Here is a 26,011-nt window from a genome sequence, read left to right as displayed (position 1 = left end):
CCCTCCGCCCCTGCAAAAACATGCCTCCACTCTGGCTCAGAGTTGCTAGAAGGCTGTCCATGCACTCCGCTGCTCGGGGGGTGGGGTGGCCAGGCTTCAAAGGCGCAATGAAAGGGGGAGGGGGCTGATGCAGCTCCTTGCCAAGGACACAAGGGAGACTAGGTACAACTCTGAACCTCCCTTCCTAACAGTCCAGTGAAGACTGAGCATATTCAGTGGATACTTAAAAAAAAGAAGTGTAGGATTGCATAGACGATCTCCGGCACCGTAGGAACCATAGAGGTTACAATTATGCCACACAAGTCAGAAGAAAAATCACCACTCTATTCCCTGCCCACTGTCTGCTTCCAACCTCTCCACACATAAATGGATCTAGAAGGGCCCTGCATATTTGTTGAATTGGAACTGGTGTTAAGGACTGTTCAAGACAGGAAAACTGGCATTCACTGCTGTGTTCAAGACAGGAAAACTGGCATTCACTGCTGTGGGGTTATGAGTGAGAAAGAAGTACATGATCTGGACCACTGGCTAGTGAAATAGGCCGCATAATTGGCTACAGGAAGGTTACATATTATTAACCAAGGCCGGCCCACTAGTGAGGCAATTGCTAGTGAGATCCTGATGTACATCTTCCTTCCCTGCTTGTTCTTCACCCACTCCTTCTTTGCTGGTGGGGAGGGGGCCCTATTTGGTGACCACTTCAGGTGCCAAAATGTTTTGTGCCGGCCCTGCTATTAGCTGAATAATCTTTGGTCTACTGTAGGAGAATCTTACCTATCACTTTATCCCTATTACCAGGGTAAGTACAGGAACAGCCTTTCATTCCGATAAATGTACAGATGATGGGCGTTTTAAAGGTAGAAGGAAGGCATTTCGGGGCTGGAAATTGTTGGTCTAGGGTGGCATTATGTAGAAGGAAATATAAATGAAGAGTTTCATTGATATTTTTTTTCTAGGCACAGACAGCCAACTTAGTGCTGGAAGATGGAACCAAGATGACGGGCTACTCTTTTGGTCATCCATCCTCTACAGCTGGGGAAGTTGTATTCAATACCGGCCTGGCTGGGTAAGGGGGAGATTTTTTAAAACCTATTTATTATATCTAGGAATCTACTTCCATATTGCCATGATAATAAAATAAAAACCCACCATTATTCAATGGAACAAGCTGTTGGTCGCCCATATTTTAAAGGTAGATCTTTAAAATATGCCCTTCTAAGTTGCTTCCAAGTTCCCCTCTTCTCTTAGCAGAGAAAGAAACCACATGTTTGGTAAGTTAAAAATGGTTTACTTACAAACACTTCAAAGGTCAGATTCATGTACATACAGCAGCAGTAAAAGACAGCAGAGGCATCTTTCCCATTTGGTTGAGTGGCGCCATGCGCCACATGCTGCCCAGCAGGGGCACCCAGCAGCAGGTCCGCCACCCTCCACCAACTTGGGAGTCTCCTTGGGTCTCCTCAGAGGAGGAGGCGCCATGCCGAAAGCCCCACAGAGCAATGTCTGGCGCCAGACACTGCTCTGTGGGGCTTTCGGTGGCAGAGGGCGGAGGACCCGCTTCTGGGTGCCCTTGCTCCCTCAACTCAGGACCCGGTGCACGTGCGCGAGAGCCGCAGGTGAAAGGTATGCTTGCAAGATGCTGTGGCGGAAACTGACGCAGCTTGAACTGAAGCTGGATGACATCAAGGAGTTTGACAGCGCCCACAAGGAACTTGAGAGTCATAGGAGGTGGATGTGGTGGGAGCCAGTGATAGTGAGGGTGCGCTGGGACTCAGCACTGATCACAAGAGCCGGGAGCAGATGATACATGACCGGATTGGCTACAAACCCCAGCCCAAACCGAACAATTGTTTATCTCAGTTTGGGAACTTTGAGTTCTAGAGCCCAAAGAGTGGACAGTGGTAGTGCCTGGTACCTGGGAGCTTTGGAAGAAAGCAGGAATTTGTTTCATGAGCCCAACAAACTGTTTAGAAATAGCAGAAGAGACTGAGCTGCTCTCCTCTAGAAATGGAATTCCTCCTTCAAGCAGAGCAAGTCTTGCTTTCCCTGCAAAGATGGGATCTCTGCCTTTGTTAAATTGTGGGTAACATATCAGATGACACAGCGATTCTTCAAACAGCTCTTGTCTATTCACAGGGCAGAACAGAACTGAAGGGTTCAGTCAGCCTGCTTATATAGAGCTCCAGTACAACGTAACTGTAACAACTTTCTAAAACTATCCAATCACTGAACGTCACTTTTGATCCCTTATTTGCATAACTATCTACAGTATCCCCCTGCTGGCCCAGGGTTAGAACTTCAGTACATAACACCCCTCCCCACCGAGGTAAGGCATTAGTTACAATTGTAATGGTTTCCTTATATACAGCACTACACGTAATGGTTCAAATAGGCACAAAAGCATATCGGTTACATTTCACATACTTCCACATACTTAGACCAACAGTGTTACATGTCCAACAACATAGTCCTTTAAATAAGTTGGGCACTTGGAAACTCTGCCAGACCGCAGGGGACCGGTACCCAAGTCCAGGGGACCACCCAATTCTTGCTGAGGCTGTGGCGCGACCCTAGGTGGTGTTGAAACCAAGTCCCCTGGATCCGTTGCTGTGGGTGGAACCTCCGCAAGTGGAGTTGGCAGAATGTCAGGCACAGCAGTGGTCTGAGTCTGTGGGAAGTCTGGCAGACCCTCTGAAGTGACTTGGTTCGGCTCCACGCCCGCAGTTTGCGAGAGAGGTGTAGGTGGAGCCTCACCATCTGTAAGTGTCTGTTCTGGAGCCACGAGCGCAGCTGGGGGCACCATGGTAGTGTCTAAGTCCCCAACCCTGCGCCTAAGCTAATCTATGTGCCGGCGCCACAAGCGTCTGTCTTCGAGTGCCACCAGGTATGAGCGAAGTCCAGTGATTCCCACTACTGTGGCTGGCACCCAAGGAATGTCTCCCACAAACTTCCGGGCAAAGACCTGGTTTCCTGGAACAAATGACCTTGGCGCGTTAGCACAGCCATGGCAAAGTCCGGGTGAAGCCTGTCGAGCGGGGACCTGAGGCGGTGGCCTATAAGCAGTTCAGCAGGACTCCGCCCTGTGGCCACATGAGGGGTGATGTGTTGCACGAACAAGTATTCGGCGACCCGCTCGTGCCAGTCCCCCGGTCCAGGCGCGCCAGTGCCTCTTTTGCCGAGCGCACCATTCTCTCCGCTTGCCCGTTGCTGGATGGATGAAAGGGTGCCGTTAGGGCATGGCGGATGCCCAGTCCCAAAAGATACCGCTCAAAAGTGCCTGATGTGAACTGCGGTCCGTTGTCGGAGACAAGGACATCAGGACACCCATGCGTCGCAAAGAGGCCTCGCAGCACCCGGATGACGGCCTCGGTAGTGGTGGAGGGCATCAAGGCCACCTCCAGCCATTTGGAATAGGCGTCCACCACTACCATAAAGGTCCGGCCGTGAAAGGGGCCGGCCAGATTGATGTGCACCCTCGACCAGGGTGTCTTGGGCGTCTCCCAGGTGTGTCCCTTAGCTGCTGGTGGTGCAGGCCTCAATTCTTGGCATGCTTGACAGGCGGACACCCAGGCAGTGATGGCATCGTCCATGTTAGGCCACCAGAAGTAACACCGAGTCTGACCTTAGCGATGTGGCCCTTTCTGAAACACTTCCGACAGATGGCGTCTCTGAATCAACACTTGGCACGGGAATGGTTGCCTCCGCAGCCGGAACATTCCAATTGGCCCTTGGACTTCTGTTGGAAATTCCTTTTTTTTAAAAAAAATAAACATATTTTTTTATTGAGTTCTTTTTAAAACAAAACCATAAAAAGTAAATAAACCAAAAACATACAAACGGTCAAAAAGAAAAAAAGAGAAAAAAACAAAACAAAACAGCACATACAATGAGAAAAGACAAATGCAAAACAAACCAACATCAATTCATGACATAACAATGATTGACTTCCCTCCATCTCAGTTTTGGGCTATAAAACCACAATATCTTTCTGCAGTGTAATTTTACAACATCAACACATCGCAGGCTTTAAGTTAGACCTACTGTGATTTTAATATTTCCTAAATTTGCTTCTATGTATATTATGAATTTGTTCCAATCGTTAATAAATTTTACACTTTTTGATGCCTGATTTTTTGTGTCAACTTGGCTAATTCTATATACTCGCATAATTTAATTTGCTATTCTCTAACAGTTGGGATATTAGGTGTTTTCCAATTTTGCGCTAGCAATATCCTGGCGGCTACCGTTGCATATTGGAACATTGTTTGGTCTTCCTTCTTGATCTCCTCTCTGACCATTCCCAGGAGGAAGGCTTCGGGTTTTTTGAGGAAGGTATATTTCAATATTTTTTTTAATTCATCATAAAAAATTCCCCAAAACCTTTTAACTTCTTCACAAGTCCACCACATATGGTGGAAGTTACACTCTTTGGTTTTGCATTTCCAGCATGTCTTGTCTCCGGTCTTATACATTTTTTCCAATTTCACAGGGGTGATGTACCACCTGTCATATTCTAGATTGTATCAAAGATCTATAGCCCATTCGACCATAACTTCCTTTATCTCTTCGTCCTTCGTATCCCAATCTAATAAGTGGTTATACATTTTGGATAAGAGTTTGGAGTTACCTTCCAATATTTCCACCTGGTATCTGGACTTTTTCCTCATTCATCCCAGTTTTTTTATGTTCGTTCCATAAGGCATTAATTTGGTGAAATTGTAGCCATCCTGCCAATTTATCCTTTAACTCTTCATATGTTCTGATTTTCCATCCTTTATCTGATCTTACCAGGAGGTCTTCATAAGTCCATCTTTCACTTTCCATGTTTAGTTTTTTTATTGTTAAAATGTCAATTGGTGATAGCCACCAGGGGGTATCTTTTTCTATAAGTCTTTTATTTCTGTCCCATACCTCAAGCAACGCTCCTCTGATGATATGGTTAGAGAAGCCTTTGTGTACCTTCTCTTTATTGTGCCACAGATATGCGTGCCAACCGAATCTGGTGTTGAATCCCTCTAAATCTAACAAATCTGTGTTTTTCAAGATGATCCATTCTTTGACCCAACACAAGCACGAGTACTCATAATATAGTTTCAAGTTCAGGACAGCGAACCCTCCTCTATCCCTTCGATCTGTAAGTAATTTGAATTTAATTCTTGCTCTTTTACCCTGCCAAATAAATCTGGAAAGGGTTTTCTGCCAATCTTTAAACATTGTCGTACCTCTAATCACCGGGATGTTCTGGAATAAAAACAGCAGTCTTGGGAGAATACTCATCTTAATTGCAGCCATTCTTCCTGACCAGGAAAGTTTTATCCTACTCCAGGTATCTAATTTTTTTTTATCTCTCTCCAGGCATTAATATAATTATCTTCTACTAGGTTTATGTTTTTCGTGGAGATCCAAATACCCAAATATTTCACCTTTTTCACCAGCTTGATTCCTGTTATCAACTCTAGCTGGCTTCTTGCTTCTTCGGCCAGGTTCTTTGTCAGCATCTTGGTTTTAAATTTATTTAACTTAAAGCCGGATAATTTTCCAAATTCTTCTAATAGCTCTAGGACTTTACTGATACCTTTTACTGGATCTTCTAGCAATATTACTAAGTCATCGGCGTAGGCCTTTAATTTATACTCTTTTGTTCCAATTCTGATTCCTCTTATTTCTGGTGTTTTCCTTATTTTATTTGTAATTACTTCTAGCACCATAATAAATAAAAGAGGGGACAAAGGGCACCCCTGTCTTGTACCCTTCAAAATCACAAACGAATTAGTTAGATTATTGTTAATAATTAGTTTAGCCCTTTGGCTTGAGTAGATCTCTTTTATGCCTTCCATGAATGGGCCCTCTATCCCTACCCTCTCCATACATTTTAATAAAAACCACCAGGATACATTGTCAAAAGCCTTTTCGGCATCAATGAAAATTAATGCCACGGGGATGTCATTCATGAATTCCAAATATTCAATAATATTTATTATGTGCCTTACGTTACCTTTTAATTGCCTGTTAGGGAGGAATCCGGCTTGATCTTTATGGATAGATTTTATTAAGTATTTCTGGCCAAATGGCCGAAATATTGGGAGATTTTGAAACAAGAAGGAGATAAATTGAAATTGCAGAGTTTTGAAAAACTAAAAGACAAAGTGCGAGATTGGCTTCATTATTATCAAATAAGGGAGGCATACAATCTAGAGAAGAAAATTGGCTTCCAGGTGGAAAAATCAAAATTGGAAACAGAACTGTTAGATCCCAAAACTAAGATACTATCAAGAATGTGTAACTTGATGTTGAAATGGAATACTCAGGATGAAACGGTGAAATCTGATTTGATAAAATGGGCACAAGATGTTGGACATAACGTTATGTTGGCTGACTGGGAACAGTTATGGACCACAGGTATGAAATTTACGGCATGCAATGCCTTAAGAGAAAATATTATGAAAATGATATACAGGTGGTACATGACACCAGTCAAGCTTGCAAAAAATTACCATTTGCCCGATAACAAATGTTGGAAATATAAAGAAAATGAAGGTACATTCTTTCACCTTTGGTGGACGTGCCCAAAGATTAAGGCTTTCTGGGAGATGATATATAATGAAATGAAAAAGGTATTTAAATATACCTTCCTGAAGAAACCAGAGGCCTTTCTCCTGGGCATGGTCGGCCAATCGGTGTTAAAGAAGGATAGAACTTTTTTTATGCATGCCACAACAGCAGCAAGAATACTCATCGCAAAGTATTGGAAGACACAAGCTCTACCCACCCTGAAAGAATGGCAGATGAAGGTTATGGACTATATGGAACTGGTGGAAATGACTGGCAGAATCCGAGACCAGGGAGAAGAGTTGGTGGAAGAAGATTGGAAGAAATCTAAAGACTACTTAGATAAATACTGCAAAATTAATGAATGTTAGAATGATGTCGGAATGAAGTTAAGTGTTTTTGGCAGCAATGTTATAAAGGAGTATGTAAAAATGGATTGTTATTAGGTGAGAATGTAAAATTATAATACATTAAGGTAAAGGATTAAGATAAAAACAAGGAGGGAAAGCATTTGCTGAATTAACTAACTGAACTGAAATACAAAAAAAGGGAGGTGTGAGGAGGTCAGGGAAACAAGCAAATGAAATATAAGACATGAAAAGATTGATTTGTTTTTAACTGTTTTTTATTTTTTTGTATTTTGTATTTTTCTCTGTATTTTTGAATTTTTCTTTTCTTCTTTTTTCTTTTCTTTTCTTTCCTATTTTGTAACCTTTTTTTGTAACCTTCTTTGAAACTTTAATAAATATCTTTTTAAAAAAATTATTAAGTATTTCTTAAGTCTATTCGCCATTATTTCTGCGAAGATTTTATAGTCGTTATTAAGAAGTGATATCAGTCTATAATTTCTTATATCCAATTTGTCGGAGTCTACATTAGGTATTAATGTAATGTGTGTCTCTTTTCAGGAATCAGGTATCCTCTCTCCTCGTAAAATATTGTTCATTACATCACATAGTATCAGGACCAGATACTGCTCTAAAACCTTGTAGTACTTTGATGACAAACCATCTGGACCTGGTGCTTTTCCCGGTTTCATCTTCTTAATTGCCTCCTTGATCTCGTCTGCTGTTATTAGTTTGTTTAATTGAATTTTTTCTTCATCCATCAGGTGTTCTCCTCCATTTCTTTCCAGATATTTTTCTATTTCAGCTATATTTTCATCTTCCTTTTTATACAGATTTTCATAGAATTGAAGAAACTTTCCCTTTATCTCATTGGGATCTTCTACTATTTGCTCTTCTGATTTTATTTTGTTGATCACATTTTGTTTTTTCCTTTTTCTTAATTGCCACGCCAGTAGTCCCCCCGTTTTATTTGCAGATTCAAAATATTTTTGCTTCATTAATTTGATTCTCCATACTACGTCTTGACTTATTAATGTTGAATATTGTGTTTGCAACATTTTAGAGATTTGTTTAATCCTTTCATCCCTGGGGTTTATTATTAATTTTTTCTCACACTCTTTTAATTGGTTAATAATTTCTTCTTTCTTTAATTCTCTTAGTTTCCTTCTATAACTATTTTGCTGAAATAAGAATCCTCTTAAAACCGCCTTACTGGCGTCCCAAACTATATCATTTTTTGTTTCTTTATTTAGATTTAAATCAAAGTAATCTTTCAGGGTACTTTTAGCCTTCTCAATTATCTCCTCATTTTCGAATAGGTATTCATTCATTCTCCACCTGTATGGCCCAGATGATTTACATTTTATTTCCAACACAATTGGGCTATGATCAGAAAGGGTTCTGGGCTGTATTTCGCATTTCGATGTTCTTATGGATAGTTCTCTTTTTTTTAAAGTAATATTTATTAAAATTTCAAAAAGTTACAAAAGTAAGAAAAAGATAATAAAACAAAAAATTACAAAAAACTGAAAAATAAAAACATTTAAAAACAAATCAATTTTTCCATAACTTATCTTTCATTTACTTGTTTCCTTGACCTTCTCACACCTCCCTTTTTTGTATTCTAGTTCAATTAGTTAATTCAGCAAATCCTTTCCATCTTTGTTTTTATCTTAGTCATTTATCTTAATATATTGTACCTTTACATTCTCAACTGTTGACAACCCATTTTTACATGCTCCTTTATAACATTACTTCTAAAACCATGTAACTTCATTCCAGCATCCTTCTAACATTCCTTAATTCTACAATGTTTCTGTAGATAGTCTTTAAATTTCTTCCAGCCTTCTTCTACCGATTCTTCTCCCTGGTCTCGGATTCTGCCAGTCATTTCCGCCAGTTCCATATAGTCCATTACCTTCATCTGCCATTCTTCCTTGGTGGGTAAATCTTGTGTCTTCCAATACTTTGCGATGAGTATTCTTGCTGCTGCTGTAGCATACATAAAAAAGGTTCTGTCCCTCTTTGGCACCAATTGGCCGACCATGCCCAGGAGAAAGGCCTCTGGTTTCTTCAGAAAGGTATATTTAAATACCTTTTTCATGTCATTATAGATCATCTCCCAGAAAGCCTTAATCCTTGGGCACGTCCACCAAAGGTGAAAGAATGTACCTTCATTTTCTTTACATTTCCAACATTTGTTATCGGGCAAGTGATATATTTTTGCAAGCTTGGCTGGTGTCATGTACCACCTGTATATCATTTTCATAATATTCTCTCTTAAGGCATTACATGCCGTAAACTTCATACCTGTGGTCCATAACTGTTCCCAGTCAGCCAACATAATGTTATGTCCAACATCTTGTGCCCATTTAATCATAGCAGATTTCACCATTTCATCCTGAGTGTTCCATTTCAACAGCAAGTTATACATTCTTAACAGAATCTTAGTTTTGGGATCTAACAGTTCTGTTTCCAATTTTGATTTTTCCACCTGGAAGCCAATTTTCTTCTCTAGATTGTATGCCTCCCTTATTTGATAATAAGGAAGCCAATCTCGCACTTTTAGTTTTTCAAAGCTCTGCAATTTCAATTTATCTCCCTCTTGTTCCAGAATTTCCCAATATTTCGGCCATTTGGCCTCCATATTGAGCTTTTTCTGAGCCTTCGCTTCCATCGGTGACAACCACCTTGGGGTTTTATTTTCAAGTAGGTCTTGTCCAGACATTAAACAATGCTTTCCTGACAATATGGTTTTTAAATGCTTTATGTGCTTTGACCTTGTCATACCACAGATATGCATGCCACTCAAATACATTGTTGAAGCCTTCTAAGTCCAAAATGTCTGTGTTTTCAAGAAGCAGCCATTCTCTCAGCCAGCAAAATGCGGCTGATTCATAATAAAGTTTAAGGTCTGGCAGGGCAAATCCACTTCTTTCCTTTGCATCCGTTAGTATTTTAAATTTTATTCTGGGCTTCGTGCCCTGCCAGATGAATCTAGAAATATCTCTCTGCCACTTCTTGAAACAGTCCATTTTATCCAAAATTTGCAAAAACAACATTCTTGGCAATACATTCATTTTTATCACAGCGATACGGCCTAGCAATGAAAGCTTCAGATTTGACCATATTTCTAGGTCCTTTTTCACTTCCATCCAACATTTTTCATAGTTATCTTTGAATAAATTCACATTCTTGCCAGTCATATTAACCCCCAGGTATTTCACTTTCTTAACCAATGTTAATCCTGTCTCCTTCTGAAACCTCTCTCTCTCAATCTCTGTTAGATTTTTCTCTAGAACCTTAGTTTTTAACTTGTTCAACTTAAATCCTGCGACCTGACCAAATTCTTGAATCAGATCCAATACTCTTTTAGTACTAGATTCTGGCTCCTGTAATGTCAATACTAGATCATCAGCAAATGCTTTCAATTTGTACTGTTTGGCTCCGACTTGTATTCTTTTAACCAATTGGTCCCTTCTAATCATATTTAAAAAAACCTCCAGGACCAATATAAAAAGCAGTGGGGAAATTGGGCAACCTTGTCGTGTTCCTTTCTCTATCTTAAATTCCTCTGTCACTACATTCTTGACAATTAATTTAGCCTTTTGTTCTGAATATATTGCACCTATACCATTTCCAAAACCTTGACCAACCCCCATCCCCTGTAGGTTCTTCTTCATGAAGCTCCAAGAAATATTGTCGAAAGCTTTCTCCGCATCTACAAAAATCAAAACTATTTTGGTATTAATATTCACTTGTAGTTTTTCTAAAATATTAATTATGTTTCTCGTATTATCAGACAAGTGTCTGCCCGGGAAAAAGCCTGCTTGATCTTTATGTATCTCTTCTGCTAGTACTTTTTTAAATCTTTTAGCTAAAATATCTGCAAAAATTTTGTAATCCACATTGAGCAGAGATATCGGGCGGTAATTCTTAAGCTGTATCTTCTCAGACTCTGTTTTCAGTATAAGTGTAATATAGGCTTCCTTCCACGACTCTGGTGCTTTTTTCCCTTCCAAAATTTCATTACAAACTTCCTTTAATGGTGTATTAATCATTCCTTCAGGGATCTATAGTATCTTGAAGTTAAACCATCCAGCCCTGGAGATTTACCCAATTGCATGTTCTGAATGGCACCTTCTACCTCCTGCTCGGTTATTTTATAATTCAACATTAGCTTGCTTTCTTGAGAGATTTTTTGCAATCCATTTATTTCCAAAAATCGATCAATGTCAATTTCTTTCTGTGTCCCTTGTGTATATAGTTGTTAAAAGTACCTCTGGAAGCACTTTCTAATCTCCACTGGATTCTGTATATTCTTTCCTTCCACTTCCAAATTTGTAATAGTATTGAGTTTTTGTCTTTTTTTCATTTGCCACGCCAGCAATTTCCCACATTTGTTTGCCGACTCAAATGTTTTCTGTCTCATCTGTTTAATTTTCCATTCTATTTCCTGGTTCATCATTTTCATATACTGTACTTGATGTAACTTTATTTCTCTCAAAATCTCCTGCGACTTTGGTTTTGCTCTCAGTTTCTTCTCACCTTCCTTTATTTTCTCCAAAATTTTATCTTTTTCCTCATTTTGAGCTCACTTTATTGCATTCTGTTGTATCAAAAACCCTCTCATTACTGCTTTGCTTGCATCCCAGATTACTCTTTTTTCAACGGTAGTATTAATATTCATCTCAAAATAATCTCTCAAGGTTTTTTGGGCCTTCTTGGTCACTTCTTCGTTTCTAAACAAAGTGTCATTCATCCTCCATCTACAGGAGCCAATTGCTGTTAGTTTCATCTCCATCTTCACGGCATAATGGTCGGAGCAAGTTTTAGGGCAAATTTCCACTTTTCTTGTCTTCAGAGCCAGTCCTCTAGTTACCCAAATTTGGTCAATTATTGTCCATGTCATTCTGGCTTCAGAGAAGAAGGTTCCTTCTCTGCCCAAGGGGTTCTTTACTCTCCAAATGTCAACTAATGTCAGTCATATCAAAAAAAGTTTTTGGTAGTCTGCCATCCTTGGTAACTACCTGTCTCTGTGCTTTGTCCATATTTGTAGACACCACTCCATTCATATCTCCCATCAAGATCATATTGTAATCCATATAGTCCATCAAAGTTTCATGCAACTTCTTAAAAAATTCTGATTTTCCCTCATTTGGTGCATAAATGCCTACTATCAGGAATTTCTCTCCTTGTATTTGAATTTCAATTGCCACAAATCTTCCTTGGTCATCTTTAAATATAAATTTCGGTGATAGGCTCTCCTTTGCATAAATTACCACTCCTCTTTTTTTAACTTTGTCTGATGAAATAAATTCTTGACCCAATCTTTTATTGCTCAATACTTTCCTATGGAGCCTTATCACATGTGTTTCCTGTAGGCAAATCAAGTCCAGTTGTTCCTTTTTAAATGAATGACTCTTCTTCTTTTTTGAGGGTGCCATGATGTAATTACTCTGATTTTCTTCCAACCACGCCAAGTGCTTGCTTTTGTTCTATCGGTAGTATTAATGTTACTTTCTCTGGACAGTCCAATCGAAAGGATAATCTTGCTCTGTCTAGTATTCCACTTTTTGGTGATCCTCTGTCCTGTGCTTTTTGTTCCAATCCTCTGTCCAGTGATTTTCTGTCCAATACTCCTGGCTCTTCTCCCAGTCCTTTCTGCAGGTCTTCTCCATAGTCTTTCAGAAATTTTTCTTTGTCCTCTACTGATCTTATTTTTATCTTTCTTCCTTTAAAGCTAAAAGATAGGCCTTGGGGAAATTCCCACCTAAAGATGGTTCTGTTCCTTCTCAGCAGGGCAACCAAATCTCCATAGTTGGACTTAAGGTCCAAAAGATCTTTCGGAATATCTTTGAATATTTCCACTCTTGACTGATGTATTTCCAAGGTCTTCTGAAAGTGCAAATCCAAAATTTTATCTCTCCTATTTAGTTCGGAGGGTAATCAAACAGTCTCTCACCCTGTTTTTCTTCCCCCCTCTTCCAAGTCTAAAAGCACTCACAATCTTAAATTCTTCTTGCTCCAGGTCCAAATCCCAAAAGTCTGCAAATTCCTGCGTGAGAAAGTCTATCAGGCTGTCCTTCTCTAATTCAGGCACGGCTCTGATCCTCAAGTTTGTTTCTCCTTAAGTTCAATCATAGAAAGTGTTGATCTGTGGTCCTCAAGTTGCTTCTGTAGGTCTGGAACACTCTTTGTTTCCAATTTTGTTATCTTCTCCTCCACGGCAGCGGCTTTTTCCTTAGCTTCCTCTGCGGTCTGTCGAATCAAAGTAGATTCCTGTAGCAATTTCTCAATAGTTTCTGTATTAGTATTCACCTTTTGTCCCAGATTATTAATGCTTATTGTATTTTGGTCAATTTTAGTTGAAGCAGCATCCACTTTTTTACTTAGCTTCTCCAATGATTAATTTATCTTACCTAATGCAAGTGCTAAAGCTTCTTCTGATGACATACCTTTTGACTTAGATTGTGTGGGTACAGCCGCAGATGAGGCAGGAGGGCCAGATGCTGATGCTCTTCGCTGCTAAGATTTCCCAGACCTCGTTGTTTTGTCTTGGAGCTCTACTTTTTCTTTCCCATCTGCCATAACACTTCAACAGAGAGTCCAAGGTCAATCCCACAGCCACACAGTTTGTTTTGAAGTGGAAAATTTCCCTGGCCCAATTGTTGTAACAATTTCAGAAACTTCCTCTAGGGGGACACAATTCAAGCAGGGGAAAAAAGAAAGTCAGTTTCAGTTTTCAGTTATTTTTCAGTTACCTTCCCTTCTTTCTAAAATCAGTAGAGGACAGCCAAAATCAATGTATCTCTCTTGCAGAGCTAGCTGTCAAAGAGTGCTCTATTCATAAGCAGTGCGCATTTCACAGTACGGCAATCTTATTATTCATTGGCAGCCCGTTCCCAGGTTTTGAACGGTAGATTTTAAATTACTTCCCTCTGTCTTGCAGGTACCTATAGTCCAAACCTCTCCCCCCTCTTCTCCTGCAGCCAAGGGGGGTTTCACTTATTTTGGATGTTAGGATTTTAGTCTTTTTCAATCAGCTTCCCAAGGCTTTAGCTTGCAGCCTCTTTGCTTTAGTCTATTTACAAAAGCAGAAGGCGGACTTCCTGTTTATGCCTCCCCGCTTCGGTGCCAAATTAAATCTTTTTTTCCTTGCCTTTTTCCAATTGTCCTACTCACAGGTAGTTGCTTTTATAGTCGAATTGTCCCAGGAAAAAGTCAGCGCTCTCCGGTAACAGCTGTGCGGCTTCGCTCCATGGAAGTAGCAGTTGACTCACAGTACCACGCCACTCACCCCGTTTTGCTCCGGAGCCCATAGTCGGGTCTCCCCACGAGTTGGGGGGCGCAAGAGGTGCCCGCCGAGTCCCACATTCACAGGCTTCACCCACCTGTGATTCTTAAAGGGTCTCCGCTTTTGCCGTAGCGGTTCTGACCCGATTCCCACTGAGCGGGTCCCTCCGAGTCAGAGGGATTCCGCCATTACCGTTGATGCTAACCCAGAAGTCAGTTCTCTTGAAACCCGTATCTGATCAATTCTGCCCCAACTCTGGTATGGTTCTGAAAAGTGTGTGAATTGTTTCGTTATTGGGTTTTTATGCCTCCAGATATCAATCAGATTTAGATTTTCCTCAAGGTTATTAAATGATTTTGGAAGTTTCCCTTGATTCGATTTCTTCTTTTTTTCGCTTCTATCTAATTCTGGTATTGGTACTCCATTCAGATCTCCGAGCAGAATTAATTTATGATTTTCTAGATCTAACAGTACTTGTTCCAGTTTTTTTAAAAACTCTGCCTTGTTTGTATTTGGAGCATAAACGGTTACCACATTGAATTTTTTGCCTTGATGGTTAATTTGAACTCCCAAGATTCTTCCTTCGTTGTCTTTGCAAATTAATTCAGGTTCCTATTTCTCCTTGACGTAAATCACCAATCCTCTTTTTTTATTTACATCTGAATTAATAAATTCAACTCCCAACTTTTTATTTTTCAATATATCTTTGTGTTTTTTGGCGACATGTGTCTCTTGACAACAAATCACATCGTACTTTTTATTCCTCAAAACTCTCTCAATTTTATTCCTTTTAAATTTTTCATTTAGACCGTTTACATTCCAGGACAAAAAATTCAAAGACATTATTTAAATTAGTTTCTATTTATTCAATTTAATTTTTCAAACTTGTGTTTTGGAGCTTCTGTTCCCTGTATATTCTTCCTCTTCTGCTTCTTCACCTCCCACAGCACCTTCTTCCTCTTCTGCTTCTTCTTCATCTTCTTTCTCATCCCCTACCCCTCTCTTCTCTTTCTTTCCTCTTTTCTTGTTTTTGCTTCCTTCTCTATCTCTTAACCTATCCTCCACCTTACCAAGCTCTTTCTCATACCTTCTCAGGAATTTTTCCATCTCTTGGGCGTCTGTTAGCTTAAATCTTTTGTCTTTAAAAAAGAAGGAAATCCCTTCAGGGAATTCCTATCTATATTGTATGGCATTTCTCTTCAGAGCGCCTACTACTTGTCTGTATCTTTCCCTTTTACGCAAAAGTCTAACTGGTATTTCTTTAAAAATAATAATTGATCTGCCATCAATTATTAATTTTTTTGATAACTCATTTTTAATATTAAATTCTTCATCTCAATTGAATTAAAGATTACTAGACGGTCCCCAAGAGGTTTTTTTAACTTGTTTTGCTGGGATCTCATTCTTATTCTAAAAGCATTCTCTATCGTATATGCCACTTCTTCTTTCAGTTCCAGCCATTTAGTTAACTCCTTAGTCATTTTCTCTTTTATATTCTCCTTCGCTTTTTCTCCCACACCTCTGAATTTTAAATGAAGCTGTTTCTGTCGCATTTCTGTCATCGCTAAGTTATCCCATATTTGATCCTGCATTTTATTCACCTCTCTCATTTCTTCCTTTATTTTTTCTGTCTCCTTTTTCTGTTCTCTCATCTCTTTTTGGATTCTCTTATTAGCTTCTTCAATTGTTTTTGCCTTGGCTGATAAGTCTTGAATTTTAGTGGAAAGTTCTCCTACTGCTCCTTCTATCTTTCTGTCTATCATCTCCTGCACTTCTCCTAATTTATTTTCCATGTGTATTTCACTTTGTTTAAATTCCTCCTAAATTTTTAACCACAAAAAATCTAGATCTTTGATTTCTTCTTGTCGGGATGTCTTCCTTTCCCCTGGAGTCCCTCCCACCTTTCCCCCGTTTCCCCCCGACATGGTATCCTTATTTTCACGTTTTCTATTTTGCACCTATATTTCTCCCTTAAAAGGCTCACAATCTCTTTCTTCCTTTTTCAAAAATTTCTTTCTTATTTATTTATTTATTTATTTATTTATTTATTTATAAGGCTCGGAAGACCCTTCTGTGGAAATTGTTAAATTATACTCCTCAACCACATCCAAAAATATCTAGAGTCTTATAGAGTGTCTCCGTCCAATATCTGGACTGTATCTGCGGGTGTAACTTCTGAGCCTAATTTACTACACATTCAAATTATTCATGAATCATTTATAGGTCAGAAGAAGAATAACCTCATTAGATGAGCCCTTTAGGTTCTCCCTCCCACTCCCTCAATCCCAAAATAGATTCAGAGCGTTTCTTCCAGTTAGTTACTTCAGGTATCCTGCTGTGTTCAGTCAGATAGTCCCATCACACAAAATTATAGATATTTTCCAAAGGTAGTAAGAATATAAACCCAGCGGTAAAGAAGATTAACCCAATATTCAACAGTGAATATATCGAGCTAACCCAACAGTAGAAATTTCCCTTCAGTTTAAAGTAGTTAACTGGGCTAGATCAGGTCAACAGTTCTTAAAATACGCAGAAAAAGATATGATCTAATTCGGAGATGTTTCCAAAATGTTCCAAAATATTTCACAATAATTAGTCCAACCAAATTTGAGCAGCCCTAGCCTCTTCAGCCACTTGGCGGCCTAATCCAGCATCGATAACATATGAAAAGAAATATAATCCGACCCACTTGACATTCATAAAAAGAAGGGGAAAAAACCAAAAAGAAAAAAAAATCACCCCTTATTCTGCAGCTTTCTTGTTCGTTTAAGTTGTTGTAGAAATGTCCAATATAATCCAAAGGTAGGTGATAAGTATATGTCCAACATGAACTTGAATGAGTCTGTTATGTTCAGAGTCAACTCTGACTGGTTAGAAACACAGTCCTCTTATAATAAGGTGGGGTCTAATGCTCAAATTTATTATCAAGTTGTGCTCAGACACCAAAGGGGATCAAGGTCAAGTCACTATAGTTATTAAACAAGTGAAAAGGAAACTAATCCCGCACGTCGGAGTGAAAGAGGAGAAAGGGGAAATTCCGGAAAGAGGACACATGGGGGGTTGTAAATCTCCTTAAAAATATAGCGCTCCCCAGTATATTTTAACTCACTATTCAAATTTCAAAAGTGTCTATTGTGGATTTCCTTTTGTCTTTTCCTTTCTGTCTCTTAATATTTTGTCCTTTCGGCTCCACTCGCAGTAAACTCTTACAGCCTCTCTCTTTATCCTCCCCCGACCGCTGGATTTGGTTAGTTATTAGAGACTATGTCCCAAAAGTAGGAAACAAAGTACGCGGGGGGGGGGGGTAAAAGAAACAAAATTCAAACAGGCGTCTTCTTTGCTACTTTGTGTTTAACAGTTAATTTGCCTTGGCAAAGTTGCCATAAACGTTCTATACTCACTCAGTCAGGCAAGCAGCTACTTCCTTTTTTACTCCTGCGATTCTGTAACCTGCGCCATTTTCTCTCCTCAACCGGATAGATTCCTTGCCAAAATCTTAAGGCATCCAGGATTCTCCTTGCTTAATCTCCAATTTTTTAAGAGGTTTTAAATCATGCCACGCAGGGGAATCCATTTTTATATTTGTGGAGGTTCGTCGCCTTTCTCAGCAGAAGCTAGAGGCATCACAACACGGAGTCTGTGCTCTCCCATTTGCGCTCACGGTCTCGTCGTCCCCGAGTTTCTTCTGAAACCCCCCCCCAAAAAAAAACACTGCGAAACCGCTCCCACGCTGCTGGGTAGCCTATCCCCCAAGGGTCTCCCCCCTGGGATTTTGGGGGGGAGCAGTGCCCAAGCCTCCGTGTTGCTCAGAAAACCCTAACAAATGCTTTCTGCACTTCCTCGCTGTCCGCGACCCAAACTGGAAGTCCGGACTTCTGTTGGAACTTCCTGCGCTCCCGCTTTGTCTGGTGCATGTCATCGTCTTCACTGGAGGGTGCCTCATTACTGCTGGCCTCTTTGTGATGCACTGGAACTGGCTTCCTAGCAAAACGCGGGCTGCTGGCCTTGCGGATCTCCTGGGCAGAGCGTTCAGCAGCTTCCAAGGTCACGGCCTCCTCAGTGGCTTTCTGCAGCGTGAGGTCTGGCTTGGCGAGGAGACACCGTTGCAGACGGATGTCCCGGACCCCGCAGATGATTCGATCCATAAGGGCATCGTCTAAGTCTCAGAACTTGCAGTGCATTGCAGCCTGTCGGAGGGTGGCGGTGTAGTTGTTAATTGACTCCCCCTCTGCCTGGTTCTGGTGGTAGAATGCATGGTGGGCTGCAATCTTGGACGGCTTTGGCGTGTAGTGGTTGTGGAGCTTCTCTTGAATCGTGTCCTATGGTGTTGTCTGGACTGCTTCAGGCACAACCAATGCTCGGGCCGTCTCGAACACCTCAGGCCCACAGAGGCTGAGGAATAGGCCCCGCTTACGCTCCTGTGATACTTTCGTCAGCTCGTTGGCTTGGAGGTAGCAGTCGAACCGAGCGAGGTAGGAGTCCCATGATTCAGAGGCTGGCACTAACGACAGTAGAGGCACAAGTGAAGCAATGGTTCCGATGCCGATGTGGAGGCGATGGATGGAACACAGTGCTCTAGCCAGAACAGTCAGCTCTGAATTGGTTCTCTTCAGTGATTTCACTCAGTGTTTCAGCTCAGTGATTCAGCTCCGCTCAGAGGGTGGCTGCATCTGGCTGTGCTCTGTTGTCCATCCATCCCACCTTCGTCGCCAGTGTTAAGTTGTGGGTGAACATATCAGACGACACAGCGATTCTTCAAACAGCTCTTGTCTATTCACAGGCCAGAACAGAACTGAACTGTAACAACTTTCTAAAACTATCCAATCACTGAATGTCACTTTTGATCCCTTATTTGCATAACTACAGTATCCCCCTGCTGGGCCAGGGTGAGAACTTCAATACCTAACAGCCTTACTTGATGGTTTCTTTTGTGCAACCTATCTAGGCTGATGTGTTTAATAAAATATTTGTTTTTAACTTGCATGCTTCATTGTATAAACATAGATGGACATTTTTACTTGTGAAAGAGACCTTTAGCCTTGTAGACAGGTGCAGCAACTGTAGTGAAATCGAGCATTTTTTATTTTTTACTTTGAGGTTGTTGTAGAGTGGGTTTATTTACAACTGAGAGGCCCTGGATTATTAGTGGAAGAGCAGAAGGTCCCAGGCTGAACTGCTGACATTGCCAGTTAAAAATGCTTCTGAGTTGCCAGCCTGGGAAATGACCATTTTCTGAATCATAGCTCTCATCCTCCCCGACCACTGACATAGGTTGGCTGAGGTTGATAGGAACTAGGAGTTCACCATTGTCTGGTGGACAGTGGTAGAATTTCACCTGCTTTAGAGTGGACTGTACTGAGTTAGGTGGATGAAAAGTCTGACTTCGAAGCAAAATGGATTTGGGGGGCAACCGCACTATATGCCTCATCTTTCTCACACGGTTATGATCAATATGCTTTTATTTGGGGTGGGGTGAAACAAGATACCAAGATCTACTTGTTAGAGATGCTCCAACGGTGCAGGAGATGTTACTTAGTGTTTGAGGATCTCCCCCCCCCCTTTTTTTTTGCTCCCCAGATGTAGAATTGATGGCAGTTACATGTCGGCCATTTTATCTGCCTAGAGAAGTAACTGTCATAATTATTATAGCTGTTTATATTCCATCTGATGCTAATGTCAGTGCGGCTCTTTTTAAGCTATATGATGTCATCTCTAAGCAGCAGCAAATCCACCCAGAAGGCGCCCTTGTTGTGGCAGGGAACTTCAATCAAGCCTGCCTAAAGACAGTTTTTCCTAAGTTTGAACAGTTTGTGAAATTGCCCACTAGAGGACAGAATATTCTAGATCTCACGTATTCCAATTTGAAACAGGCATACAGGCAATCCCCTTCCCCCACTTAGGCTCATCTGACCATTCTTCAGTTTTTCTATGTCCGAAGTACATCCCTCTCAGGAGAAGAATTCAGCCGTTTATAAAAACAGTTAGAATTTGGCCAGAGGGTGCTCTTAGTCAGCTCCAGGATTGTTTTGAGAGCACTGATTGGAGTGTGTTTGAACATCAAGATATGCATAGATACACAGATACTATACTTTCCTATATTAAAGTGTGCACTGACAAGGTAACATCGCAGAGATGCATTAGAGTCTATGGGAACTGTAAACCATGGATGACTGCTGAAGTAAGAACACTCCTGAAAATCCAGGATTCTGCCTTTAAGACAGGGAATATAGACATATACAGAGAGGCGAGAACAAATCTCAAAAAAGGCATTAAGGCAGCAAAACAACAGCATAAGCTTAAGGTGGAAAATTATTTAGCCGATAACAACATGAAACAAGTGTGGCAACGACTGCAGCACCTAACCAGCTACAAGGGCAATACGAGGAACATGGTTAAGGTTGATGATTCATTGGCAGAGGAGCTGAACATCTTCTTTGCTCAGGGTGCAGTTGGTTGGGTTTTATCCCTATTGAACTTTCACCTCTTCCCCATACCATTCTGACCCAGGAGTCCTGGCCCAGGGATGACTTGTTAGTGAGGGGATCTTACCCCTCTATTGGGGAGGCTAGTATGGGGTCTGAGATTCCCACTATTGAAGGGCTAGGGAAGAATGGTGGTGGGGCTAGATATCACTATCAGCGAAGGGTTTTGAGATGCAGTGATGCTCAAACCCATTCAAATCTACGCCCCATCCCAAGAGACAAGGGTAGGGCGAGCAGGGATTACCCACCTCCATCATTGGTGTTGTGCAATGCCAGGTCCATAGGCAATAAAATGCATGACTTTTTTGTCTCTCAGGGGATTGACCTGGCTTGTGTGACAGAGACCTGGGCATGGGAAGGCGAAGTAGTCTCCCTACGTGAGATAACACCTCCAGGTTTCTCTGTCCTCCACCAATCGCGGACTGTGGGTTGGGGGGGGGAGGAGTAGCGGCGTTAATCTGGGAGGATTGCTCTTTCAGGGCTCTACCACCACCGTTGATCTCTGGCATTGAATGTGTTGGTCTCATGTGGGGCACCAAGGAGAGCTTGGCTGTCTGGCTGGTGTACTGACCACCCAGCACACTGGCAGCCACCCTGTCAGACTTGTTGGAGGTGGTGGCGGGCTGGGCCTTGGAGTTCCCAAGACTATTGGTTTTGGGAGACTTCACTGTCCATGCCGATGCTGCCCCCTCCTCACAGGCTCTGCACCTAGTGACCTCCATGGCAACACTGGGGCTCTCCCAGTTTGTTTTGAGCCCCACCCATCAAGCAGGCCACACGCTGGATTTGATCTTTGGTGCTGGCATAGATGTGATCATGCTCCCCCCTGTGGAAGTGCCATGGTCTCATCACTACACTCTGAAAGCCAAGATTGACTTCCCGCTCCTCCCCTGCTCGGGTGGCGAGCCTATTTGGGCTTGCCTGCGAAGGTTGATGGATCCTGATAGATTCCGTCAGGCCTTGCGGGACCCTGCTCCTCCTGGCAACTCATTAGATGACCTTGTTGAAGACTGTAATAACCGGCTCTTGGCGGCCATCGATGAGATTGCGCCTAAGCGCCCTCTGCAACCCCGTCGAAACCGGGCCCCTTGGTTTACCGAGGAGCTCCGGAAAATCTCAGACGGCTAGAGCGAGTATGGCGACGGACTTGTGATGGAGCTTCAAAAACATCTTATAGAACACTTATGAAAGCCTATGAGATGGCTACGAAAGCTGCTAAGAAATCTTACTTCGCAACTTCCATTGCATCTGCTAGCTTTCGCCCGGCACAACTTTTTAGAATAATTAGGTTGATAACGTCCTTAGGAGGACAACCAAATTTAAGCACAAATTCGACCCACAGCTGTGAGGCATTTGCGAGTTTTTTTTGTGGAGAAAGTCCTGTTGCTTTGCCGTGACCTCCCTGCCAATTTAGATACAGTGACTGAACTGGAGGCCCCTCGACTGACTTCGGGTCCAATGTTAGACCATTTCGATCAGATACTCCCTGCTGATGTGGATAGCTTCCTCCAAGCTGGTAGGCCCACCACCTGCCTCCTCAATCCGTGCCTGTCTTGGCTGATTAGGGCGTGCCCAGATATTGCGCAGACGCCCCTGGTTGAAATTATCAATTTGTCCCTTGGCACGGGGACATTCACAGGGGAGCTGAAGGAAGCAATGGTGCATCCACCCTTAAAGAAAACTTCACTAGATCCTTTAGATCTATCCAATTACTGCCCAGTTTCAAATCTCCCATATCTGGGTAAAGTAATTGAGAGAGCGGTTGCTGAACAGCTTGGTTTCTGGAGGAAACATCGGCTTTATGTCTAACACTTGTCTTTCTTTCATCTTCTCCCTTCTTACATCAGCCAATTTATGAGTTCTAAAATTTGCTTGGAGGAACTATGTCTCTTACTGTAACTGCAAAGTGCTCTAATAAATTAATTATCAGAGTGTGTTTTATTGTATTTTGATAAGAATGAAGGTTCCTGAGATTCCTCAGAGGTGAAGTAAGGTCTTGGAATGGAGAAAGTGAAAATGTTCATGAAGAAGTGAGGGAGGGAAGGAAGGATATACTCCTCAAGAGGGAACACAGACTTGGGTCAACAGTTTGGACCTCTAAATGTCAGCCCTGGCTAACATAGTAACATGCTGCAGATCCTCCATCTGCAACAGAACACTTATAGGATCCCAACTTAACAAAGCTCAAGATTTTAGGTCAAGACCTACAGCTTTCACACAGTTGCAAGATGCTGTACAAACTGCGTTCTCTATATGCATGTATAGAGACAAGATGGGCTCTTCAGTGGTTTCTATTATGTGAATCACCACAAGACAAGATGGAATCTTAAGCGGTTTCTCTGGTAGTAACACTAAATTACAGGCAAATCCGTTTGCAAGTTTTTGAATCTGAAGGCAATCAGTTATGCTTTTTGAAAGCACTAATTGCTATATGTTTTAATATACCTGCCAACAAACAACTGTTTAATATAGATCAGAATGATGGAGGGCATCAAGGTTTTCTTCCCTGTGACAGATTATGGGCAATAAATCTTGTCACATCACTAAAGCCATGCAGCAGCTGATGGATTAACTCCCCTTCAACAACCTGCCTCAGTAGCAGAAACAGTTTTGTTTTATTTGGCATACCATTCTTTGAGCTTGTTTTTGCATGGCTTGGCTCCTGTTTCCATAAAGATGCACCCATTTCATGTTGCTTTTATTTATGCACCAGCCAGCGTATCTCATGAGCCTTCACACAAACTCTATCTCTCTTGGGATAAGAGCACACCAGGACCTTATTCCTTTTGTGCACTTGCTCAGCTTTGACAAAGGTGAGGCTGAAGGTGGGGTCAACAGATGCTCCTTGCACAGGTGGTCCTGAGCCACCACTGGCAACAAAGGTCATCTCCGTAGCAAAACCAAGCATAATGAGTCATGCAGGACCTGGGCAGGATGGAGGCAAAGGAATGGGGTGGAAGATGGTTCAGTCACAGATCATCTAAACACCTTTTATTGTCGGAGATAAGACTCCTACCTGATTTTCCCAAGAGTTCCTTGTTTTGTATACTTCTTTCACTGACTTACCTGTTGGCTTGCAGCCAAGACCACTGGACTGAAATAACTCCACCATGGTTATTTGTCTGAGTCTGAATGCCTGAATCTGATGATGGACGTGCCAGGATCCGGTTTGCATGGTTGGTGCTGCCATGCACTCCAAGGCATTGCATTTTTCTTACAAACTTCTCTCACTGCATATAAAAGGTGTGTTTTTTTGCAGTTTAAAAAGAGTTAATTGATATTAAAGGTTCTTGAAGCATGAGGTGCAAAATTTGGCTGATTGTAACATTATTACGACTAAACGACTAAACAACAACAACATTATTACAATTATTATTAGCTATGCCATATTTTGGGCCAATATCCACTGTAGTGAAGGACTTTTGTACAGTACAAAATCAGGCTGAAGAGGCACTTGTGTATCTTTAGATTTATATCACTACAGCAATAACCATATTTATCTGTAAAAGAATTTACACTTAGCAAGAGACCAGGGGTGTAATTCATAACTGACTTATTTCAGAGCAACCCAGCTAATTTTAATAGGATTACTCTGTAATAATTGTAGCCTGATTGTGCATATTTATGTATTCTCCAGGCTTACGAAAATCATACATTAAAACTAAGGACCTAATTCATTTTAGTCGGTGGCAACACATACATATTCAAAGAGTAGAACATCGCAACCTGGAATATTTCATACCAATTGTTTAATTTGACACATAATTTCTCTCAATTGGCCTGCACACTCATTCGTTGATATCATTCTGTAACCATTCTGGATTATTTAAAGAGTTTTCCAGTCTGTGACAATCTATCTTTTCACAAGGATGTCAGCATTCCATAAAAATGCCTCTTGCAACTTGCTGATATCTGAAAAACTGTATGACTATTCAATTATATATAATTTAAATAACAACAACAAAATAAATTAGTTTTAGCTTGTGTAAATCATTCTGAAGAATCCCAATGTACTTGCAAACCACACATTGGGCATATTTTATCCTCTTGCAGCATGATATATACCCACTGCTGAAGTGAAACTCATCAGTTCAAGAATACCTCTCAACTGGGCAAAATACTTTATCTAACTGAAGAGGAATTTTAGTACCACTGGAAGAATATCACCCTATACTACTAATCCTCTGTCTCCCCACCCCTTTTAAGTTACCCTTCAGACAGAGGGCCCCCTCTCCTTTACAGATGGTGAGAAACTTCATGACAGTGTACTTTACAAAGCCATTCAGCACCCATGACTTCAGATCATAGGTTGCCACTGTCAACAAAGTAACAGCAAACTATAACCGTGGAGCTCATGCATGAGAAGCAACGAAGGAAGAAGCTCGGGAGCCTACAGTGGACATTCCTGGTCACCGAACCATGGCTTGGCACTTTGTATGAATTAAACCATTGTTTTATATTTCCATGCAGCTATTTACCTACTGGTATGTTGTTCTTTTAAAAGCATAGCTGCTAACGGAATTTGTTTCTAAAATACAATTATGGGATGAGCTTCCAATATAAGTAGTCCATAAAAATTATAAACTGGTAAGAACCCGACACACTTTTCTACTGCATCACTTTAAGCCTGTCCAGTATCCATGCTTGCTGCTTTGATAGGGAGCTTTAATCTTGACTCACTTTTTATTCCTCCCTCATGAAAATGATTTTCTGTTGTGTTCAACTCAGGAATACAGAAACCCTGACGGATCCAAGCTACCATGGACAGATCCTCACACTGGTTAACCCCATAATAGGGAATGGTGGTGTCCCAGATACTGCTGCTTTGGATGAAATGGGCCTCAGCAGGTTCTTCGAGTCTGAAGGCATTAAGGTAAGCAGCAGCGATATCAGAAAAGTCTCTCTCTCTCTGTTGTGGGGCAAGGTTCTCGATTGTTTTGCTAGTAAGTATATTGGTGGGACGCAGGTGGCGCTGTGGGTTAAACCACAGAGCCTAGGACTTGCCGATCAGAAGGTTGGTGGTTCAAATCCCCGCGGCGGGGTGAGCTCCCGTTGCTCGGTTCCTGCTCCTGCCAAACTAGCAGTTCGAAAGCATGTCAAAGTGCAAGTAGATAAATAGGTACCACTCCGGTGGGAAGGTAAACGGCGTTTCCGTGCACTGCTCTGGTCCTCCAGAAGTGGCTTAGTCATGCTTGCCACATTACCCAGAAGCTGTACGCTGGCTCCCTCGACCAATAAAGTGAGATGAGCGCCGCAACCCCAGAGTCGGCCATGACTGGACCTAATGGTCAGGGGTCCTTTACCTATATTGGTATACCTCATAGTCCTTCTGTAAG

The 26,011-nt window shown here is 41.5% G+C and overlaps 1 protein-coding gene and 1 pseudogene across 3 annotated transcripts in view; both read left to right on the top strand.

The window, feature by feature from the left end:
- The first annotated feature begins 956 nt into the window (after positions 1-956).
- The window catches only part of CPS1 (carbamoyl-phosphate synthase 1), a 161,824-nt gene continuing 136,769 nt past the window's right edge, over positions 957-26,011 (top strand). For both annotated transcript variants that reach the window (XM_081903146.1, XM_081903145.1), the window contains exons 1-2: positions 957-1,066; positions 25,404-25,548. In XM_081903146.1, the coding sequence (XP_081759272.1) occupies positions 996-1,066; positions 25,404-25,548 (216 nt within the window). In that variant the 5' untranslated portion in view covers positions 957-995. The remainder of the gene's footprint in view (positions 1,067-25,403; positions 25,549-26,011) is intronic.
- Positions 1,569-2,051, top strand: LOC309378552 (anaphase-promoting complex subunit CDC26 pseudogene; annotated as a pseudogene). Its single transcript has one exon. The product of its transcript is annotated as an anaphase-promoting complex subunit CDC26 pseudogene (transcript).

Source organism: Podarcis melisellensis (genome assembly GCF_964234715.1).
Source record: "Podarcis melisellensis genome assembly, chromosome: 1".
NCBI lineage: Eukaryota > Metazoa > Chordata > Lepidosauria > Squamata > Lacertidae > Podarcis > Podarcis melisellensis.
This window is presented reverse-complemented; position numbering and strand designations above follow the sequence as displayed.